The sequence below is a fragment of the Malurus melanocephalus genome, unplaced genomic scaffold (assembly GCF_030028575.1).
Source record: "Malurus melanocephalus ecotype Western Australia unplaced genomic scaffold, MMel_1.1 scaffold_155, whole genome shotgun sequence".
Taxonomy (NCBI): Eukaryota; Metazoa; Chordata; class Aves; order Passeriformes; family Maluridae; genus Malurus; species Malurus melanocephalus.
In genome coordinates, this window is record NW_026623387.1 from 329,302 (window position 1) to 350,646 (window position 21,345).

Sequence of the window (21,345 nt, forward strand, 5' to 3'; positions counted from 1 at the left end):
TCACTATCATTGTGTAGGACTGTTCTTAAAAACATAGTTTCTGGTTTTTGATTCCTGAGTCTTCATGTAATGTTTCTCAATAGGCAGCTAGGTTTTTTTCCCAGATTGGTAACCACATGTTACTTTTTTCAGTGCTCATGTAATGTTCTGGACTGACTGGGGCCAAAACCCTCGAATTGAAAAAGCCAGCATGGATGGCAAGATGCGCACAGTGATTATTAATAATAAAATCTACTGGCCCAATGGACTTTCCATTGATTATCCAAATAAACTTCTCTATTTTGCTGATGCTTATCTCGATTATATCGATTTCTGTGATTACAATGGAAACAACAGACGACAGGTGGTTGCAAGTGACCTGGTAAGACATTAATAAGGAACAGGTGTTTTCCTATGCCCCTGCTGTTAATACTTAAAAATATATTTTCATTGTCATAGATTGGGTGAATTTTTCTTCAAAATACTTGAGGGTAGCAGATATGAAGTATTTTAGCTGCTTCCTGGTGTTGGAACAAGAGGAATTGCATATCCTATTCAGACTCTCAGGTGATCTTCAGCTTAGAGCTGTGTGAAGGCTTAGTGCTTTAGATCATTCTCATCTGTTCTGTCTGCATGTATGAAATCTGAAGGTGACATCTGACACTGCTGCTAGTAGGTGGTGCATTTTCAGTAGGCAAATATAGTAYGAAAACCCTGAAGGAACTTTTTCTGATCTTTTTTGAGTGGTTATTTCTACTATTCTTGACAGCAGTGAAGGTTTTTGTGCTACCAGGACTTGCTGTGTGCAGCAGCTCCATCAAGGCCATCCTTCTTACAGCCTATCTCCCAGTGAAGTGCTGCTTGGAGCTTTTAGCACCGTTCCTGTACCAGCACAATAGATCAGATATTCAGTTGGGACACGGAAACTTGTATCAATAACCACATGAATGTTTTCAAGAATTGGCTCTAGGGGCTTTTGCTTTTGGCTGGAGAGACAACTARTGTCAAATAGGAGCCAAGGCAGTCTCCACTCCTGGTTATCTGAAATCTGGATAAGCCAGATTTCTTYGATCCTCTTTATCTGTTTGTTCTTCCCTGTAGTTAGACTGCTTTATCCATTATTTATTCTGTTCATCTCACAGGATTAATATGACATTTTAGTTTTTGAAAGAAGTGTGTTTTCTCATACTTATTGTCTTGTTTTCAGACAATGCATGATATTTATTTTTTTTTTCTGAAAAGTATCTTTTGAGACACAGTTGCTTAATTATTTTTTATTTTAAAATTATGCTTAGCTCTGTTGTTACTTCATTGCAAGCTTTACAAATGCAAATCTCCAGAATGAAATTGATTAACAATMTTGCCTTTTTAGATATTGCAGCATCCACATGCTCTAACTGTCTTCGAAGATTTTGTGTACTGGACTGACCGCTACACTAATCGAGTAATTCGGGCCAATAAATGGCATGGAGGAAACCAAACAGTTATGATTTATAACATTCACCAGCCTTTGGGTCTTGTGGCAGTCCATCCTGTAAAGCAGCCTAATGGTGAGTTCATCAAAACAACTATGGTAATTGCAGAAATATGCATGCAGTAATGTCATGCCTTGGAATACCAAGAATCAGTCTTTTTGAAAAATTGGGTTGGGTTAAAACAGGCARATAATTCATACTATTGACTCGTAACTGTTCAATCTGGTGTTAGGGAAAGTAACCAYCTAGGCACATTTCAGAACAATGACTAGCCAAAAAGAATAATAGGGAGGTAGGATGTGCCATTCTCTTGCACTTTGTCCTGAATGTTTTTATAAGACAATTGAAGCATTTTTGAAAAAAAAAAACCATTTTAATTTAAAAAATTCACTCTGTGGTGTACTAGATTCAATTTTTGCTGCATTAATAGTTCTTTCTGAAAAGATTATTGTCATCAACCTTCTCTTAAAGTACTTCTACATTATTTTAGTCARTGAAACAATAATAATAAATAAAACCCTTCAGTGCATTGAATATTCTCTCTGGGATCTTCTGCAGGTGATCTTTTGCAGCTGAAAGACTGTAAAAAGAAAAAAAATCCTTTCTGTTAGGTAGAGATCTTTCTTATCAAACTTTTTCTTATTTCATGGCATGACTTGAGGAGTGGGAAGTATATTGATGTGAATATTACCTTTCAGCTTTAGTTCTATTTCATGTGTATGGAGCGTYTCCAACTAATTAAAGCAATTTTCACTGCAAATTGTTCAATTAACAGAGCATGGCATTAATTAATGCATCATGGTTATGGTTTGATAGTTTTTTAAATCTTGGGTTGTAAAATAAAACCCTTCTATCACTGACAGAGAAATTTTTGTCGTTTTCTTCTTTGTATTTAGTACACATTATTCTATTGTACTTTATGTGGCCAGACAGAAAGGAAGGGAATAGAGAACTTGCAGAACAACAAATCATACTGCTATTGGCAAATGAAGAAATGATTATTTGCTGATTGAAATTCCAGATGCAGTAATAAAACTGTCATCCACTCTCCCTTTTTGTAAATCATTAGATCTTAGACTAACCAGAGTTTAGATTCTTTATACTGATGAGATAAATAATTTTCTTACTGCTTGTGTTCTGAGTTTATGGCATTGTTTTATTGTCATATTAATTTGTTTTCAGTCCCTGTTAGTTTTTATTTTAGTAACAATTGTGTAATTTCCTGGAACTTCCAAGCTTTTTAGAATAAGATCTGCCACAGTTGCTAAGGATATACTCAAAATCAGATTTTTGTTTTCTTATGCAGCTTGCTCATTCTAAAAAATCTTCTTTGGCAACAAGTTTGTGGGAACTATCTAGGATGAATTTTACTATATAGTAATAACAGCAGTCAGGAGAGACCTTCAGTGTCTTTTTTTTTTTTTTTTTTTTTTTTTTTTTTTACATTTTACAACTTTACATAGGCAGTTTCAAAGCGATCCAAGAAATTCAGCATTGGACTCCCACTATCTTGGAAGAATTGCAACTATTTTCTCTTTAGTTTCTCAAAAAATTTTCAGCAAATAATTTAAACCCCCTATCTAGAAAGGTTATTATGGTTAAGGTCTGCAAATTCCACAGGTTTTCTCATGCAGTTAAGAAAAATTTGAAGTTGAGTTTGAAAGATTTTTTATGATGCATAAAAGTTGAAAAGACTTATAATAACAGTACTGGGTTTGCATGAAAAATTGTATCCTGTTATATTGTGTTGCTTGTGCTTCTTAGAAAGAATTTCATTAATTTTAAAGAAATAGCAAAACTACCTTAGTGTTCGATTGATATTATCAATAGCAGTGAGACAGAATATTTTTTGTAGTTGCTATACTGTTATAGTTGCTAATAGTTCTTTTCTTATTTTCAGATATTAATTCCTGTGCATCGTCTCCCTGTAGCCACCTCTGCTTACTTTCTTCATCTGGACCACTTTTTTTTTCCTGTGCTTGCCCTTCAGGATGGATCCTTTCTCCTGATAACAGGAACTGCATGAGAGGTAGGGCAGTAATAATGACATGATAAAAAAGATCTGATCCTGTCAAATCCATCCCTCTCTCAGGTGAAAAGCATGCTTCAGTGGGCTGAAATCCATTTGGGCCACCCCAAACAGACTTCGTTTAGGACACATGGAATATACTTGGCCTGAAGGTTTGGAGACAGGTTTGGGAAAGGACTGRATCAGAGATTCAGATGCGTCATTTGGGGAAGATGGGTGAAATCAATACTCTTATAAGCGCTTGAAAGAAGCCMCATTTTAAAATTTCTCACCCCATTGAAAGTTTGACTCTTGAAATACATATGGAAGGAGCTTAGTATCAGTTAAAAATGAAAATGTACTGTTTGCTGTGTTCATTTTAAGTATTCAGATTGGAAACATGTCTTTGAGGGTTGTAATTGTAAGAATGTCAGAATGCAGAACTTAGAAGGGACTTCCTTGGTCATTGAACTTTGTTTCTTTATTGCCCTTGACTGCGCATCATCTGTCACCTTTCACCAGTCTAACTCCAGCTTTAGATTAATCTGGGGTCTGGCCCCTAAAATTCACTGAACTTCACAATTTTGATTTTTAGAAACCTGATTTTCTGTTCAAATATAGTCTTTCTCCATTTTATGTCCGTTCCGATGCCATTTTTGTCCTTCAAGGTAAATAGCATCAGTAGTTCTCCTTTAGCAGGAGTATGTGTTTCGTTTTATGTATATTTGAAGTGACTATCACATTCTTTCTCAGCCTGTATTTTGCTAAGAAATCATTGTCAATCTTTTGGTTTCCTCAGGTTTAATCAGGAGAGATGTTCTTCCTGTTACTTATCTTTCTCTTCAGCCTATCTGAACTAATGCATTTTGAAATTCAGATAAAAATTTCTCATCTTGAGCTTTTCCCCTCTCCAGTGTAAAAAAGTAATGCACCAAATGCAAAAGGTCTGTAAATACAGCCTAAAATTATGTGTGAATAAATTTGATGCTGCTGTATCAGAGCTAACCTTTGTAAACAAAACTTTGTGTCCAAAAGTACCACTGAATTTCCTTTGGCTACTCCATAGACGTCAATGACTTCTAAAAGTCATTTAGCCAGTTCGTTTAAAAAGAAGTCACAAAAATTCAACTTAGTGGCAGGCAATTTGTGACTAGAAATTTGATCACATTTCTTTTGCCAGATGACATGTTCATTATTAATTTTTTCACCAATTGTACAGGTATAAAGTGTGGGTTTTTTGCCTCCCTCTATAAGGAGACTTCAAATCACTGAAATGGAAGAGAAATTAACTTTTAAAGCATAAAGTACAAGGCACAAGTTTACCTAGAAGTAAATATACTACAGCGGAGTATGTCTGCTCCCTTAGAGATAGAATAGTAAAACAGTACTGACTTATATTTAATAGTAATGATCAGCAGTTGCTGCTGGGACCTTATTCCATGCTTGTGAGTCCTACTCTAATAGGCATTAGAACCTATCACAGGCAGGTCTTGCAGAATCCTCAGAGCTTTGTCTGGCTGGTTCCCCTTCTCAGAGATTTGATAAAGCAGCTTAGAGCAGCTGCATGAATATCCTTCTTCCCTTGTCTGGCAGTGAGTGATCCTGATTACTTCCTTCCTACTTCTCTGAATTTGCATTGTGATTGCACAGTGCTGAAACTTTAAATGTTACAACATTTCCAATAACTGATAACCTTGATCCTAGTCAGGGAACAAACTTCTGTGTAAGTGATTTCAAAACATCACTGCATCAGGGAACTTATTGGTGGGAGGGGGAAAGTATATCATAAGGCCATTTTCTTGACCAGAAGCAACTCTGAATTACTCTCTGTTTTCACAGTTGAACACCCTTTCCTTATTGCTGTAAGAGATAATATAATTTATGGAATTTCTCTGAACCCTGAGGAGAAGACAAATGATGCTATGGTTCCAATAGCAGGAGTTCAAAATGGTGTTGATGTTGACTTTGATGACTCTGAACAGATGATTTATTGGGTTGAAAATCCCGTAAGTTAGTATTTATTTCAAAATGTGCACTAAATTAAGATTTTTTTTTTTCTTTTTTTATTCTTAAAAAGTGTTTTGGACTGAAATATATTAGCATTGCTGGTAAGAATTTTGATAAATAGAAAGGATCAAAATGGTGAGGTTTTTGTGGGTTTTTTTTGTTGTTTTTTTGTTTGTTTTTCCTAGGACAAGTAAAAAAGCTTCAGTTCTTTTGTAAAATAGTTCTCATTTTTCTCAGCAGAAACATTTGATTAATGTTTTTCTGGCTCAGAGACTTGAACAGGAAATACTGGAGAGCATTGACAGATCCATATGCTCAGCCCTGCTGTGCTATAGTCCACTGTCTCCTTTCTTGACTTAGGACTCAATTCTGCAAACACAGCCAGAACACTTCTCCATGGAGTGGTATATTGGACACAGGGACACTTAACATTAGAATGAATGTATGTGCATTTAGACTGAGTACTTAATGAAGCAACATCACAGRGAGGCATACCAGAAATTATCCTCTTTTCCTATTTTTTTTTTTCTGAAGGTCTAGGGATTCAAGAACAGGTTAATTTGCAAACAGCACCATGTTGTTAGGATTCAGCAAGAAGCTCTCTCATGCTGTCTAAGAAATTTTAGTAGTTTAAGGCAGCAGTAAGTTGGTCTGGAATTCTTGTTCAGTTTTTTTCTGAGATAGTGATTACTTTCTGAAGCATAATTTTCAATTCTGCACTGAGGTATTTAGATAGAATACTGATATAATGGTGGTAAAAGAATTAAGAATATGCATGGAGCATGTGATCGCTTCATCGTTTTCCAAAAGGTAATTCTACCTCGGTCCTACTCTGAGATGGCAACTGCAACCTGTTGTCCCTTTTTTACTCCTAGCTATGCTCTATCTTTGCCTCTGCCTTCTCCCTTGAACTGGACTAGTGTTAGAAAAGATTGCAGTATAGAAGTTGTTCTCATGTAGTTGGAATGGAAGAGTGTTTTCTGCTCTTGACAATTTTTCTGCTTTTGGGTTTTTTTTCCAAGGGTGAAATTCACAGAGTGAGGTCAGATGGAACCAACAGGACAGTTTTTGCTCCAGCAACTGTTACTGGTACTCCTATTGGTCTGGCATTGGACTGGATATCTGCAAACTTGTATTACAGTAACCCAGGGACACAATCAATTGAGGTAATTTAAGAACAATAACTGGAAAATAAAAGCCTAGATTTTTCGCTGCTATATATACAGGTTGAAATTAGTAATACTTGTTTAGTGAAAAACTTAGATTTATTTTACAGTGCAATCTTTCTGTAGAAAAATACTTCAAAAACTTGAACAGAAGCTTAAACTCAAACATAGTCAAAAATATTGAAAGTAATATATTCTGGAAACTTTATTTGTGAATAGATCTATTCTGCAGACGGTATTTGTGCGTGTCTCTTTTTTTCCCTACAACTCATTAGGCTTCTAGTGTTTAACACAGAACATCTCTGGTGACTAGAGTTTCTATGTTACTATCCCCACTTCAAATCAATGATCTCAATGCAGTGCTTCTGATAGTAAAGGAATGTTGCCATTGAATGCAGTAAGATCCACTCCCACATGCTCTGATAAATACTATGTAGCTTTCTSGAGACCAGCAGTCTCATGGTATGTGAAGGATAAAATTGTCATTCAGTGTAGGGAAAGAGGATAAGTAATGTATAATACATTAATGAGCCCAGTCATTTAGTGTTCTAGTTCCAAATTATAAACACCTACTATTAAGTTAAAATGCAGCTAATTTGAGCAAATGAAATGAGATACTTCCTAAATCAGCACTTTCTCAGCCCATTGAGGATTTGAAGATACTATGGAAATGGAGAGATTAACTATTTTTATACCTAGGATATTTCCTTGTTTTCATAGGCAGGTTCTGAGCTGAAAGCAGCTTATTCAAGGGGTGCATTTTAGAGAAGGGAGATTGTTAGGGTACAGAACAATGTGCTTTTTCTTCATGGTATTTGAAAAAGTCTTCTGCAAATTCAACTCCTCGTTGATTCATGCTTCCTACCTGTAATTTGAAAATGTTCTATAAGTTCTATATTGCATGCTCTGATATGTTCAATGTTTGCATAGGTTCTGAAGCTGCATGGTGACATAATGTACAGGAAAACACTGATTACTAATGATGGCACCTCTCTGGGAGCTGGCACACCGACTGGTTTGGCAGTTGATCCAGCCAGAGGGTAAAGTTCCAAAACAGCTGTTGTATTTGCCTCGAGTGTATTCTCCATATTTTTCTTAATTTTCAGTATTTTAAAATTTCACCCTGAATTTGACATGGTTTTGTTTTGTATTTGTGAATTTAGTATTTTTAAACTTTAAAAAATGATTACATAGCTCCATAAATTATTGCATAGATATTCATCCTCCTTAATTTACTATATGCTTGTGTGGTACCATTTTTTAATCAAAAAGAAGCTCAGAATATTATTATTGTGAAAAAAATGTCTGAAAAATACAAAACCAGAATAAAGAAAACTTCAAAGTTTTTTTTGTAAAATATCTTATGATGTCTGACTTGAGCCTATCTATAGTAGAAAGACATATTATATGGGAAAAATGTCACACATTAAAAAGCACAGAACTAAGCATAACTTTGCTGCTTGTTCCTAAAAAGAGCAATTTGCCTTTTTTCTATTTCCTATACATTTTTTCTGGCTTTGTAGTTTTAATTGAAAATTGAAACCAAATTTACTTTGAAACATTGCAGCCATCTGTGAAACAGAATTATTATTCTCCTCCTTTTTTGTCACAGTGATAATACTCTAGCATGTTTACCTGCTGGTAATATCCTTGGACAATGTAGGCGAGATTATGGATTTCTAAAAATTATTTAAGAGACATTCCTCTCTTTCAAGGGAAAGTTTCTCTTTGTCGAGAGAACAAACATTTTTCTCTTTTTCAATAAGCTCTTTTTCATTGTGGTTTGATTCAAAGTGACCTGTGTTCAGCATGTGCTGAAGTATTTTACTGACAAAGGAATTCRTTTTAAGCATCTGCTCAAGTGACTCTGGTCCACTAATTTCTCTTGGCAGTTTTGCTGACAGATCTGATAATGTCTGTTACAGGAAGTTGTACTGGACAGACCGGGGAACTGACAGTGGAGTCCCAGCAAAGGTTGCCAGTGCAAACATGGATGGATCAGGCATACAAACCCTCTTCACTGGCAACCTGGACCATGTAGAGTTCCTTACCATYGACATTAAAGAACAAAAGTTATACTGGGCTGTCACAAGCACAGGAATGGTAGGAGAACCTCTTTTAATAATTGCTTATTTACCTGTCTGTGCATCTGTGGTTCACATGAGTGAGTCAGTTACTTCAGTTTTCTCTTATAACTGGGAGTTGCAGGCAGGCATTTTGCAAGCAAAACCTGAATAGCAGTTATTAATTACCATCAAAAGTGTAAGATCAGAAATCAAATGCTTCTGCCCCTTTCCTTTGTACCTTGTACATAAAGATTTCATGCACAAAGAAATTTTAGTAGCATGTGTTGCATTTTAATTTTATATTATAACATTGTACTGTTATTAGAAGAAATGTAATCTTAATCTGTAAACTGATTTCTTAGATTGAGAGAGGCAATGTGGATGGTACAAATCGTGTGACTCTGGTGGTTCATCTTTCTCATCCCTGGGGAGTTGCTGTGTATGATACATTTCTGTACTATACTGATCGAGATTATGAAGTTATTGAACGAGTTGACAAAGCCACCGGCGCAAACAAAGTAGTGCTGAGAGATAATGTCCCAAGACTGAAGAACCTACGTGTGTATTACAGAGACAGTGAGTATTTGCTAGGGAGGTATTCACTTGCAAAAACTCAGACTTTCCCTAGAGACAGAATGGATGCTCTTTCAAAGCAAATGCTTTGATCTGGCTTTCAGGAAAACTGTCAGATGCAATTTGCCTGGTTTTGGTAAAGAGATGCTCCACCATCTATTTAAGGCATCTGTTGGCTCATGTTGTTTCACTTAAGTAGGGATGACTAAGAACTTTTTTTACTTTAACTTCAAATTTGTTTAATCTGATTCTTGGCCCGATTGATTTTAGAATGACAAGAGACCAGTAAACCCATTGCTAACACATCTGTGCTAAAATGTACAATGATTAAGATCTTAATTTTTGTCGGCTGATGGTTAATACTGTACAAGTATATGAATCTGGGTATATATCCATAGGTGTTTGTGATGATGCAGTTGTGATTTTTGTTTTGCCATTTATGTCTTTCACAGATTCTGCCGGTTCCTCAAATGGCTGCAGTAATAATATTGGAGTTTGCCAGCAGCTTTGCCTGCCTCTGCCTCGTGGATTATTCTCCTGTGCCTGTGCGACTGGCTTTCTGCTAAATGCTGATAACAGAACCTGTTCCCCATACAGTTCATTTGTAATTGTTTCTATGCTTTCTGCAATTAAAGGATTTAGTTTAGAGACGTCAGATCACTCTGAAGCCATGGTCCCACTGGCAGGAAGAGGTATGTGAATGTTACAATTGGAAAAAATCTTGTAATGCCTAGTATTTTGGCATTTCTTTCTGGCATGATACATGTTTTCAATAAGTTAGTTTATATAAAAATTATTAATTCTTACTTTTCATAATATTTCAGGACGAAATGCACTTCATGTAGATGTTCACATGCCTTCTGGTTTTATTTACTGGTGTGACTTCAGTAGCACAGTTGCTCATCAGAATGCAATACGTAAAATTAAACCTGATGGTTCTTATTTTAGAAATGTTGTTACAAATGGAATAGGACGAAATGGGATCCGTGGCATTGCAATTGACTGGGTAGCAGGTAAGCACAACTGAATTTAGGAGAATGTTATTCTTTACATACTGTAACATTTTTAGGCTAGCAAACAGATGCAAATGGAACTATTAATGGAAGTACTATGGTTCTAACTTATGTATCAATGGACTGATTTTAAAACAAGAGGAAGTAATGAATAACTTTTGTGTTTATATATATATGTAAACATGGAAATTTATCAGACTAGATGTAAAGAGCCTTTTCTCTCCCGGTGCTCTAATATTCGTCTTAGGTTTCTGTTCTTGTCTGTACGTTTGTAAGTAGCTGTGTATTACTATTGTGAAAACAGATACCACAGAAAAATTCAGAAAACCTCTCTGATGACATTGTAAATAAGAAAGAATGACTTTTCATCTACCCTCAGATTGCTGTGTACAAACACTATAAGTTATAATGGAAAGTAAAAAAAGCAGAAGAAATATTTTGTCTTTGAACTGTAATTTCCACATTTCCACTTCCTGTTTCTATTTAAACATGTTAGAGATGAATTCAAATTTTAACTCTTCAGAAAGTATTACTCAGCAATTGCCATTAATACTTTAATTTTATATACACATGTGTACTGTACCTATGTTTTGCAAAAGTTCTTCAGTTGATTGATGAGCTTGTCGGGATGAGTTTTAGGATAATCATCTGCTGTAAACAATTCAGTTACTGTATACAGTCCTGTCCATACCATGGATTTCATAGTTGTGTTTTTTAAAAGGCAACTATACTATTGATACGCATGGCAATCCATGAGGATTTAGAAATTGTCTACGTCAGTTTGGCTGTCTTCTTTCTAATTCATCAAACTGTAGCAAGTGCCTTATGCTTCCAACGACTAACATATTTATGATGGCCATTCATTTTGTGGTTTGGTATTTTAGCAGCTTATGTTTCTCTGGTATTGATGCTAATATTAACTTCCTCTTTCGCTTTTGTTTTTTTATTTGTTTTGTTTTGTTTTTCRTATACAGGAAATCTTTATTTTACAAATGCATTCCTGACAGAGACTTTTATAGAAGTTTTGCGTTTAAACACAACTTATCGCCGTGTGCTTCTGAAAACTACCACAGATATGCCAAGGCACATAGTAGTTGACCCAAAAAACAGATATCTCTTCTGGGCAGATTATGGGCAAAATCCAAAGATTGAACGTGCATTTCTTGACTGCACCAACAGAACAATCCTTGTGTCTGAGGGAATTGTCACTCCTCGTGGGTTAGCCATAGATCACAGCAATGGCTACGTTTACTGGGTGGATGATTCCTTAGATATGATTGCAAGAATTCGGCCTGATGGTGGTGATGTTGAAATTGTACGTTATGGCAGTCGCTGTCCAACTCCATATGGTATCACTATCTTTGGCAATTCCATGATCTGGGTGGATCGAAACCTGAAAAAAGTCTTCCAAGCCAGCAAGGARCCAGGCAATACTGATCAACCCACAGTAATAAGAGATAACATTAATTGGCTAAGGGATGTTACAATTTATAACCGTAATTTCCAGTCACGTTCACCCCTTGATGTCAACAACAATCCTTGTTTGGACAACAATGGAGGTTGTTCTCACCTCTGTTTTGCCCTCCCTGACATTCAGACACCAAAATGTGGTTGTGCCTTCGGAACACTAGGCAGCGATGGCAAGAGATGTTCCATTTCAACAGATGACTACCTGGTTTTTGCTCTTGAGAATGCCCTCAGAAGTATTCCTCTAGATCCTGAAAATCACAGTCCTCCCTTCCGTACAATCAACGTGTTAAGAACTGCTGTGGCCCTGGATTTTGACAGCATAAACAGCCGAATATATTTTACACAAAGTTTTCCTTCAGGAACAGGAAGAATCAGTTCTGTTAGTATTTACTCAGGACTTGGCTCTCCAACAGTAATTGCATCTGGTAAGTGCACTGAAATTGTGATACAAAGCAATCCGGTATTAAAAAAAATGGACTGCAGTACCTAGCACTACTTGAATATAAGCATTACTACTCCAGGTTTTTATATGGACAGATTTGCACTGGTGCACATGCACCAATGGCATTTCAAAGAAGTCTTTGATGTTGCCAAATTACAATAGATGAAGAGTGTTGCAGTATGTCAGGAAACTGTGCTGAGCTTGTGTGTGTTTTCTTGCACGTRTCTAAGACCTGGGGACTCCAGATGGCATAGCCTTTGACTGGATCAACAACAGAGTTTACTACAGTGAGTACCTCAATCAGACCATCAGCTCCATGGCTGTGGATGGATCAAACCGCACAGTGATCGCCCGGGTGCCACGGCCGAGAGCTATTGTGTTGGATCCCTGCAGAGGGTATGTGTTACACTTTGTTTTGGCTGCAGGTAAAACTATAAATTTGGACTGTGACATAAACTGCCAGACACTTCCTATAATCCTAACCCTTTTTCTGTTGTTTTTCTCAAAAGCTTCAGAAGAATTCTTGTTTCAGTATCAAAACATTTCATGAGAGGCAGGGGGCATTACTGTAGTATACTTGGCCTTTAATTTCATTACTGGTTATRCTGCATTTAAAATTAGGAGAGATAAGAAAGAGATTAATTGACTTTACTGGATTCACATAGGAGCTGGAAAAAATTTTCTGATGTTAACTCCAGTGGACCTCAGTGGTCTCTCTAGAAGATTTCCTTGTCAGTATGAGCCAAAATAGAGGGAGAAGATCTTTCACTGTAGTTTTGCACTGCCCACTTCAGTGGGGACACCTGGGTGGAAATACCACCAAAAGCAGATAACAGCATTGTAAGGTTTTTTAAATAAAAATATGATCATGTTATTGACAGGTATATGTACTGGACTGACTGGAGTTCAAATGCAAAGATTGAACGAGCTACACTTGGAGGAAACTTCAGAACACCTATTGTGAGCACAAATTTGGTATGGCCAAATGGACTTACCCTGGATTATGAAGAAGAGCAGCTGTACTGGGCTGATGCCAATCTGTATGTATTGATAACACACTTGTTTGTTTACATTTGGTTAGTGTTTCAATAGCAACTACTGTGCAATAAGAAGTTATGTTACGTCACAGTGTAGGTTTTGTTCTCTGCTTTGCGCATTTGTACCCGCTGACAATTTATCTGATGTCCAATTCAGGATTTTTAAAAGTGTCTTCTGTAACAAATACAATCTCAGTATACACATTACATCATTCATTGCTCATGGTTAATGCCTGTGGAATATGGTCTCCTGTGGAATTTGGCCTGATGTTCTTGCTGTTGTCTACCAGACAGAATTCTACTCTTGAATTTGTGTCACAGAATTTCTTCCATAAACAGGAAAATTTTAAAAAATAGTTTCATTTTCTATCCATTCAAATTCACCCATAGTCTCAGACAAACCACACTAGCAATTAGACCTTTTCCCTCTGGTTCCTTCAGCATAGAAGTTAGTTTTCAGACTTATTTGCTGTATCAGAAGACTGTTGTCTGTAATGTAATTAATGCTATGGTCCCTGCCTCTATGGAATCTTCTGGGAAGAAGGTGGTTATTTGAATTTATCTGCATGCAGAAGGGCAMGGCACTTGTAATGGGATATCTGTTTTAAGAGGAATTCAAAATGTCAAATGAAACATACACTTTTCTGTTTCAAAGTCTGGTTAATGGAGGTAAGGGAGCATAACAGCACACTAAATATTGGTGAACATTACTGAAATGTTGGATGTCAGCTGCCAGACTAATTAGGGAATGATTCTATACATAAATTAAGACATYTCTTTTAAGATGTAACAATTTCTTTGTTGTAGGCAGAAGATTGAGAGATGCACTCTCACTGGTACAAATCGTGAGGTAATTGTTAGCACTGCTCTGCATCCATTTGCAATGACACTGTTTGATCAGCACATATATTGGACAGACTGGAACACGCGAAGCATTTATCGAGCTAATAAGTATGATGGTTCAGATCAGATTGTAATGATCATGAATCTTCCACAAAGACCAATGGATATTCATGTCTGGTCAAAAAGTAAGCAGCAGCAGTGTATCAACCCTTGCAACCAGTTCAATGGCGGCTGCAGTCACATCTGTGCACCAGGTAAGCTTCTGTGCTTGATGACTGTAAGCTGTTACGTTGCCTGTTGTAGTCTTTAGACTATAACAACTCTATTCACATGGGGACAGCTGAAATACTTCTYAGTATTCCCCAATTTGTAATATTAATTTAATTTATAAATGCAATAAAAATTATTGCTGTTTAAGATCATGGTATTTCACCAACACCCCTAAGGGTTTTGTCTGAGAATGTAAAGATTATGGGTTTCTCTAACTTGAAACAAACCATTGTTTTCTGGGGTTTAAAATTTTTGTGGATCAGACATGAAGTGACTGCTACAGGATATGCTTGTCTCAGAAACATACACTCATGCTGTATACTGATCAGATGATTCCTACAACATATTTTAAAAATCTTTATGGTTGCTATTTCTTTATTAAATGATTGTTGCAGAGCTGTTTCATATGTTGCAGATTTTTGAAAATTATGATATTTGACTTTGGAAAAGTCATTCAGAGCCTGTTTTCATTTGTAGCATTTTAAATGCCTTTAAAAATCTGTCTTGCCTGAAAACAACTCAARCTTCTCATTAATTTTAAGAAGAGCAGTTTTTCTGTTGCAAGGAGTTTTGAGCACTTGTTTTGATTTTGAGGAATGAAATCTCAGTGGGTATAGCTGTGATATTTGAAAGCTTCGCCTGCCATCTTGCTGCCATTAAAAAGCAATAAGCAAGTACTGAGATACTTCAAATTCTGATCTCAGTTCCTCTAAGGAACTCTGAAATAACCTTTGTGGGTTTTAATGGGTTTGCTTGTGCTTAACTGAGATAAAAGTCTGGCTAAGTCCCTACACTACTATCTAAGCAAATAGGTCATACAGGAATTGAGAAAATTTCTTTGCCTTTTCCAGTGTTACAGTTGTGAAGACTTCATAGAACCCTATATGAAACCTAAGTGTTAAATTTGTTTCCTATTTTTTTTTGTCTTATTTTTATTTTTTTAAACTGTCAAACATAAATTTAGGTCCAGCTGGTGCAGAATGTCAGTGCCCCTCTGAAGGTCGCTGGTATTTAGCCAATAACAACAAGCACTGCATTGTGGATAACGGTACCAGGTGTGATACTGGTTTCTTCACATGCCTTAATGGGCAGTGTATCTCTGAGCGGTGGAAATGTGACAATGACAATGATTGTGGTGATGGCAGTGATGAGTTGGAAAGTGTGTGTGGTAAGCATTTAAAATAACTGCTTTAGAATGTATACTTTGTCTTGGCTGTTCTGTATTTTCTGTCACTTTTGGCTTTATGATCGTGGATCTTATGGCTGTAGTTTGGAAACAATCCCTTGCTTGCTCACAGATTTGAGGTCTGAATGGCTAGTGGTTTGCTTTAGAATCCAGAATCACTAGAGGCTTGAATTTTTGTCTTGTATAGCCAATTTCTGATTTTTTAATTTAAATATGTATTTTACTTTTCATGCAGTCCGTTTTGCAGCTGTGTTTGCCCTGGCAGGTAAAAATACTGTGATTTTACTTGTTACTTTGTCAGAGAACTTTGATTATATTTTAGCCACATTTCTTTTCTTTTAAATTTTCTGCAGCTTTCCATACTTGTCAGCCAACAGCTTTCACCTGTGGCAATGGGCGATGCGTACCCTATCATTACCGCTGCGATCACTACAATGACTGTGGGGATAACAGTGATGAGCTTGGCTGCTTGTTCCGAACCTGTGACTCCCACACAGAGTTTACTTGCAATAATGGAAGGTGTATAGCCCTTCAGTATGTCTGCAATGGAGTCAACAACTGTTATGATAATGGCACATCAGATGAGAGGAACTGTCGTAAGTTTACCCTTAGTACCTATTTGAGTCTGACTCTCTAGACAAAGGAAGAGGGAAATGGGGTTTTATGTGAAGAAATCTGACAAAATCAGCMAAAAGGACAAAAGTTTTAAAAAACTTACATTTCACGTCCTGTTTGTGTTATTTTAAGCAAATAGAATTGCTATTTAGTCATCTTCTGGAACATCCTAAGATAKTACATAATAAATGTTGCTTTAAGTAGTCTGCCATGATGCAACAAATGCTTACGCAGTATGTAATGATAATTCTTGTGAGTAATCCCATAGATTTCAAAAAGATTGTTGTAGWTAAATTGGATGCACAGTTTATATTTTTGCAGGATTAGCCTGGAATTTGACAATGGATTTTTACTTTGTGTCATGCTGAATTAGTTATACTAGATTTAATCATCAGGATTGTATATTGTGACTCCATAATGGCACAATTTAAAATTATATGCCTTATAAGAAGCTATCAGTCATGTTTTCTTTCAGATGTAAATGATGCTTAGTTCAATATTGACTACTTTTGCAGTTCATCAAAATAATAACTTCTATGCACTAAGATTAAAATCTTCARTGAAAACTTATATCTGGAGTTAAAGAAATGGATGATAATTTATTTAGCGTTTTTTGGTTTTTTCATTTTGTATGCCAAATGATAATTTTTTTAAACATATTGTTTATGAAATTTCTTTTTTCTTCTCAGATAAATATGACTATTTGAAATTCCTCATCTATTATTCATTTGTATTTGGTCAGATGTTCATACCATACCAGCTGGTTGCAAATGTAGGCATTACAGTGTAAATACAYGCCAGCTTTCATTCCCTCACCCACAAGTATTGGCATGTGGGCTTTTTGATCACATTTTTGTCAGGACTTCTGTCTATAAAAGCAATGTTTTTTTTATAGCATGAGCAGTATGAGTGAATTACTTTAGCAAGTGAGCAACATGGAACTCTTTTTGACCATGTTCCATATCTTTGTGTGAGATACAGCTTAACAGTATTTGAAATAGCTCTAAAGCACTTTTGYTCTTTTTTTCTCCCTCCTTAAAGCGGAGCGTACGTGCCAGTCTGGTTTTACAAAATGTCAAAGCACAAATATTTGCATTCCTCGGACATATTTGTGTGATGGTGATAACGACTGTGGAGATATGAGTGATGAGAGTCCCACTCACTGTGGTAAGTTAATAGGGCCTTCATAGCTTCTCTGATGCTTCTTTAATTTATTCCGCTGCTCTTTACTTTTAATTGAATGCAACTCTTCTCAAATACTGAAGTTACATATGCATTTATGCATTGTACTGTTAGCTCTTAATTATCTAAATAATGCTTTTATCTAATAAAAAATATGATAAATTTTTGCAGCGTTTTAACACAGCATTTGAGGATTGTTCCTTTTGCTTATTCTCGTCTTTATTCTTTATGTTTTTACAAGGTTTCATGAGGTGTTTGGCACTTAAGTATTATAAACAGCTATCTTTTTCCAGACCTTGAGCATTAGAATATTTTTACTTCTAACCAAATGAAATTGTATATTTCTTTTAGCCCTCTCACGTGGTTATGTATGCTTTAGCATATAATTCATTGTTCATTGTAGCTTCCAGTTAGTGTATGGAAGTGCCTAGTTTTCAATCAGCCTTAATTACAAACTAGCTTAACTTCACTAGGACATTTTTATTTGGGAGAAGTTAGGTAGTACTTTTCCCATCTAAAATACTATGGACCAATTTGTACACCATAATGGATATTTTCAGACAGTGTTTTGATTTTGATTTTGATTACCTAAGTAGATTATTTTTGTTTTCAATAGTTTTCCTGAAGGTACTTGCTTGAACAAACTAGATGTCACAATTTTTCTAAAATATGAGTTCAATGTAGAATGTGGCCAMTTCTGACCGTGGACACCCGTGTGCTATAGTGTGCTTTGTTCTGCTTGTGAAAGATGTGCTTTGTCCCTTCTACTGTTTATGACCCTGCTGAATTGCTTAAATTGAGAAGTGGTGAAGGGTAAGGAAGAGGGAGAAAAAGAATGAGAGATTAAAGAAACCCTAAGACATTAATGAGCAATAGTTAATTGTCTTTGATTTCATCATTAAAGGCAGATGGAAGAGCAAGTTAAATTGTCAGACTGAATCCTTGTGGTATTTTGAAATAATCAGAGGGTACAGGGAAGTATTGGTAACTACTGAAGAAATGTCAAACCCTCTATACATGCCAGGATCAAAGGGCTCAGCTGAAGTGCAGAGTATTTGCAGCATGCTGAGCTGGCACAATTCATTGTTATTGTTTGTTCTTCTGCCATTAAGAAAAGATTCCTACCAGCAAGTGAAGAAAAGTTGGTAGGAGGAAAACTGTCTACCATGAGATGTTATTCCTTAGTGCACATTTTGATTTCTTGTAAAGCACTGAGTCTGCTAAGCCTCCAGTTTGGGCACTGGAGAAATGACTGTTTTGGACTGTAGTAATTTTCCTGTGCACAAATCTCAAGTATAAATACAGAACAAATGTACAGTTCCTGCATGCAATCCTATTTCCAGGGCAAATTTGGTCTACTTACTATTTGATGCGTATACCCAGGGTGAGACTGAAGCCCATTTTTTTCCATGCAAATATCAAGCTAGTTTGTGCAATGAGCTCTTTCCAGACAGGCTGAGAAAAGACATCCTTCCTAGAGTAATTTTTTCTCTTTCTTATTTGGCAACTGTMATATTTTTGCGTAACATGGACTCAAAAGCAACYAAAGTTGGAAAGGTAGCAGAAAAARAGTAGTCATACATAGGTTTTATCTTCCAGTCTCTCTGACTTGCACAAACACTGAGTTTCGTTGTACCTCGGGACGTTGTATTCCTGCTCATTGGTACTGTGATCAAGGAATAGACTGTGCTGATGGCTCTGATGAACCTGCCTCTTGTGGTAAGTCTGCATTCAGAAGGTACRACATGGTGGTTTATGGTGAATCAGTGGTCTGTCTTATAGGCAGAAGCCTAAATCCAGACTAGGTGGAAAATAGGAATCTTCTGGGGTTTATTCACTGTTGCTGAGTCACTGTGTAATTTGAGTCTTAAATATTTAAAGCCGTGGATGGAATATGAAGGCTTTAATTGCAGTAACTGATTGCTTGTAATGTGATTACTGTTAATCTATAACCTCCTGTCTCTACAAGACTACACTGGTAGTGAATCAAATAGTAAATAGTAGCAAGTATTTTGATACTGTTTTGGATGGAAAAGCAGATGTCATGCTGTACAGAAAGTGTGCATGCAGTATTGCATTGGAAAAACAGAATGTGGGATGCCTAGGGGAACAATGTTGGCACAGTATAGGAGTATCATAGTAACAAATTCTGTATGTACAATAGAAACTGATGGAAATAAGCAGAGAACTGGGGCAGGAAGTGAAAAAAAGGACAATGATCGCCAGGGAAGAAGAGAAGAGGCTAACTGAAGTCACTGACAGTTGATATTATAACATAGTTATTATTCTCACTGTAAAAGAAAGAATAATACTAGGCAAGATTCTTCTATCATTTCAGCACTTTGCACATTATTAGAGTTGCACCTTTAAGAAAATGTCTTACACGTTGGCTATTTTATGCTTAATCTTCGATTTTACATTTCATTCTCATAAGCTTCTCCCTGAAATACAGTCCTCAGTAGATTTCATGGCAGTGCAGGTTAGTTTAACAAGCAGAGTGATTGTGTTCATTTTCAAGTGCCCCAAATGCGGACTTGTTCGAGCGACCAGTTCAGATGTGATGATGGACGATGTATCCCAGCAACATGGATCTGTGATGGTGATAATGACTGTGGGGATATGAGTGATGAAGATCAAAGACATAATTGTGGTAGGTGGTTAATGCAAATAGGTACTGCACTTCATTTGATCTGTCAGTACTCTTTGGAAAACAAGCAGCCCCCAAACTCTCACCCACTACCTATTTTTCTGCCCCATAAAGGTACACATTAAGCATGAGGTACAGTATTCCTGTTCACTTTCATAATATTGAATTGAAATTGAATTTTTCACTGGTAAAAAGATCCAACAAAACATTGTTCTAATTTGGCAATTACTCTTTGAGCTGTTGAGATGCAAAGGAGATGTAATTAACCTGGATTGTGTGTGTAATTTGGGCAGCCAGAACAGCTTCAGTGGAGATTCTCCCTGGTGATCATGCACTGCATCTTGTGCACATTAATAACTTCATGTTTTTGGCTTAATGTCTTTGAAAACCAGTGAATAAAATAAGCATATCTGTTCGGAGTGTGAACAAGGGGAAGGAGTTTTACCAGGCCCGCTGGTCCCGCTTCTTGATTTTTTTTGAGAGCAACAGGTTATACTTGTAGTCTTGYCCTTATTAGCTATAATGGTTCTCCCTCTGTTTGCTCGCTGGAGCATACCTTGAAGAAAATAGGGAATAGAGGCTGTTCAGCTCCCAAAAAAATCTGTCTGAACGTGTGGAAAGCTTATATTGAGAATCCAGTAAAGATGCAGAATTCTGCACATGTCAGCATTTCCTAAGGAATCTTTGGCTCCCAGTCAGCCTTCAGGAAGAGTAATGCACAGTTTTGTACATGAGAAGGTTCAGTGGTGTCTGCCTCTGCATGTATAGTAGGGCATGGCTGTGTTGTGGGTTGTGGRTGGATATTCAGGCTCTGTGTATGTGGTGGAGGAGACTGTCACGTACACAGAGTATAACTTAGTGACAGTGCTTTTCCTTCAGCAAACCGCAACTGCACAGCGGCAGAGTTCACGTGTGCCAACAATCGACCCCCACTCAGGAGATGCATTCCTCGAGCATGGGTCTGTGATGGTGATGCTGACTGCAGTGATGCTTTGGATGAACACCAGAACTGCACACGAAGATCTTGCACAGAAAATGAGTTTACCTGTAGTAATGGCTTGTGCATCCGTAACACATACAGGTTTGTAACTACCCAAGCAGCTGTAGAAATTCTCAGTCTTGCTTATTTTGAAGGAGCTAATTCAACCTTTTTTTCACACMATTAAGTTGTAAGTTGATCTGCATACTGTAATGAAACTATTTATCTGCTCTGCATTGGTGCATTAACTTTGACTTGAAAATGCTCTAGAATTTTCTATGTTAATATCCCCATTGCTCACCATTAGCATTTAATCCTTCTTGTCACTAGTAACCTCTCCTGGGGTGATCCTGTCTGGAAAATACTAGCTGGATTTGCAGGATCAGA

At 36.7% G+C, this 21,345-nt stretch overlaps 1 protein-coding gene across 1 annotated transcript in view; it reads left to right on the forward strand.

Annotated features, from left to right (window-relative positions):
* The window catches only part of LRP2 (LDL receptor related protein 2), a 110,325-nt gene that overhangs the window by 54,377 nt on the left and 34,603 nt on the right, over nt 1-21,345 (forward strand). Inside the window, exons 29-48 of the mRNA XM_057371712.1 lie at nt 133-361; nt 1,352-1,529; nt 3,355-3,483; nt 5,302-5,468; nt 6,492-6,635; nt 7,566-7,675; nt 8,561-8,738; nt 9,064-9,277; nt 9,727-9,966; nt 10,099-10,287; nt 11,262-12,182; nt 12,430-12,595; nt 13,081-13,239; nt 14,044-14,333; nt 15,314-15,517; nt 15,889-16,131; nt 17,192-17,317; nt 18,932-19,051; nt 19,851-19,982; nt 20,859-21,060. Coding sequence (XP_057227695.1) covers nt 133-361; nt 1,352-1,529; nt 3,355-3,483; nt 5,302-5,468; nt 6,492-6,635; nt 7,566-7,675; nt 8,561-8,738; nt 9,064-9,277; nt 9,727-9,966; nt 10,099-10,287; nt 11,262-12,182; nt 12,430-12,595; nt 13,081-13,239; nt 14,044-14,333; nt 15,314-15,517; nt 15,889-16,131; nt 17,192-17,317; nt 18,932-19,051; nt 19,851-19,982; nt 20,859-21,060 — 4,341 coding nt within the window. The remainder of the gene's footprint in view (nt 1-132; nt 362-1,351; nt 1,530-3,354; nt 3,484-5,301; nt 5,469-6,491; nt 6,636-7,565; nt 7,676-8,560; nt 8,739-9,063; nt 9,278-9,726; nt 9,967-10,098; nt 10,288-11,261; nt 12,183-12,429; nt 12,596-13,080; nt 13,240-14,043; nt 14,334-15,313; nt 15,518-15,888; nt 16,132-17,191; nt 17,318-18,931; nt 19,052-19,850; nt 19,983-20,858; nt 21,061-21,345) is intronic.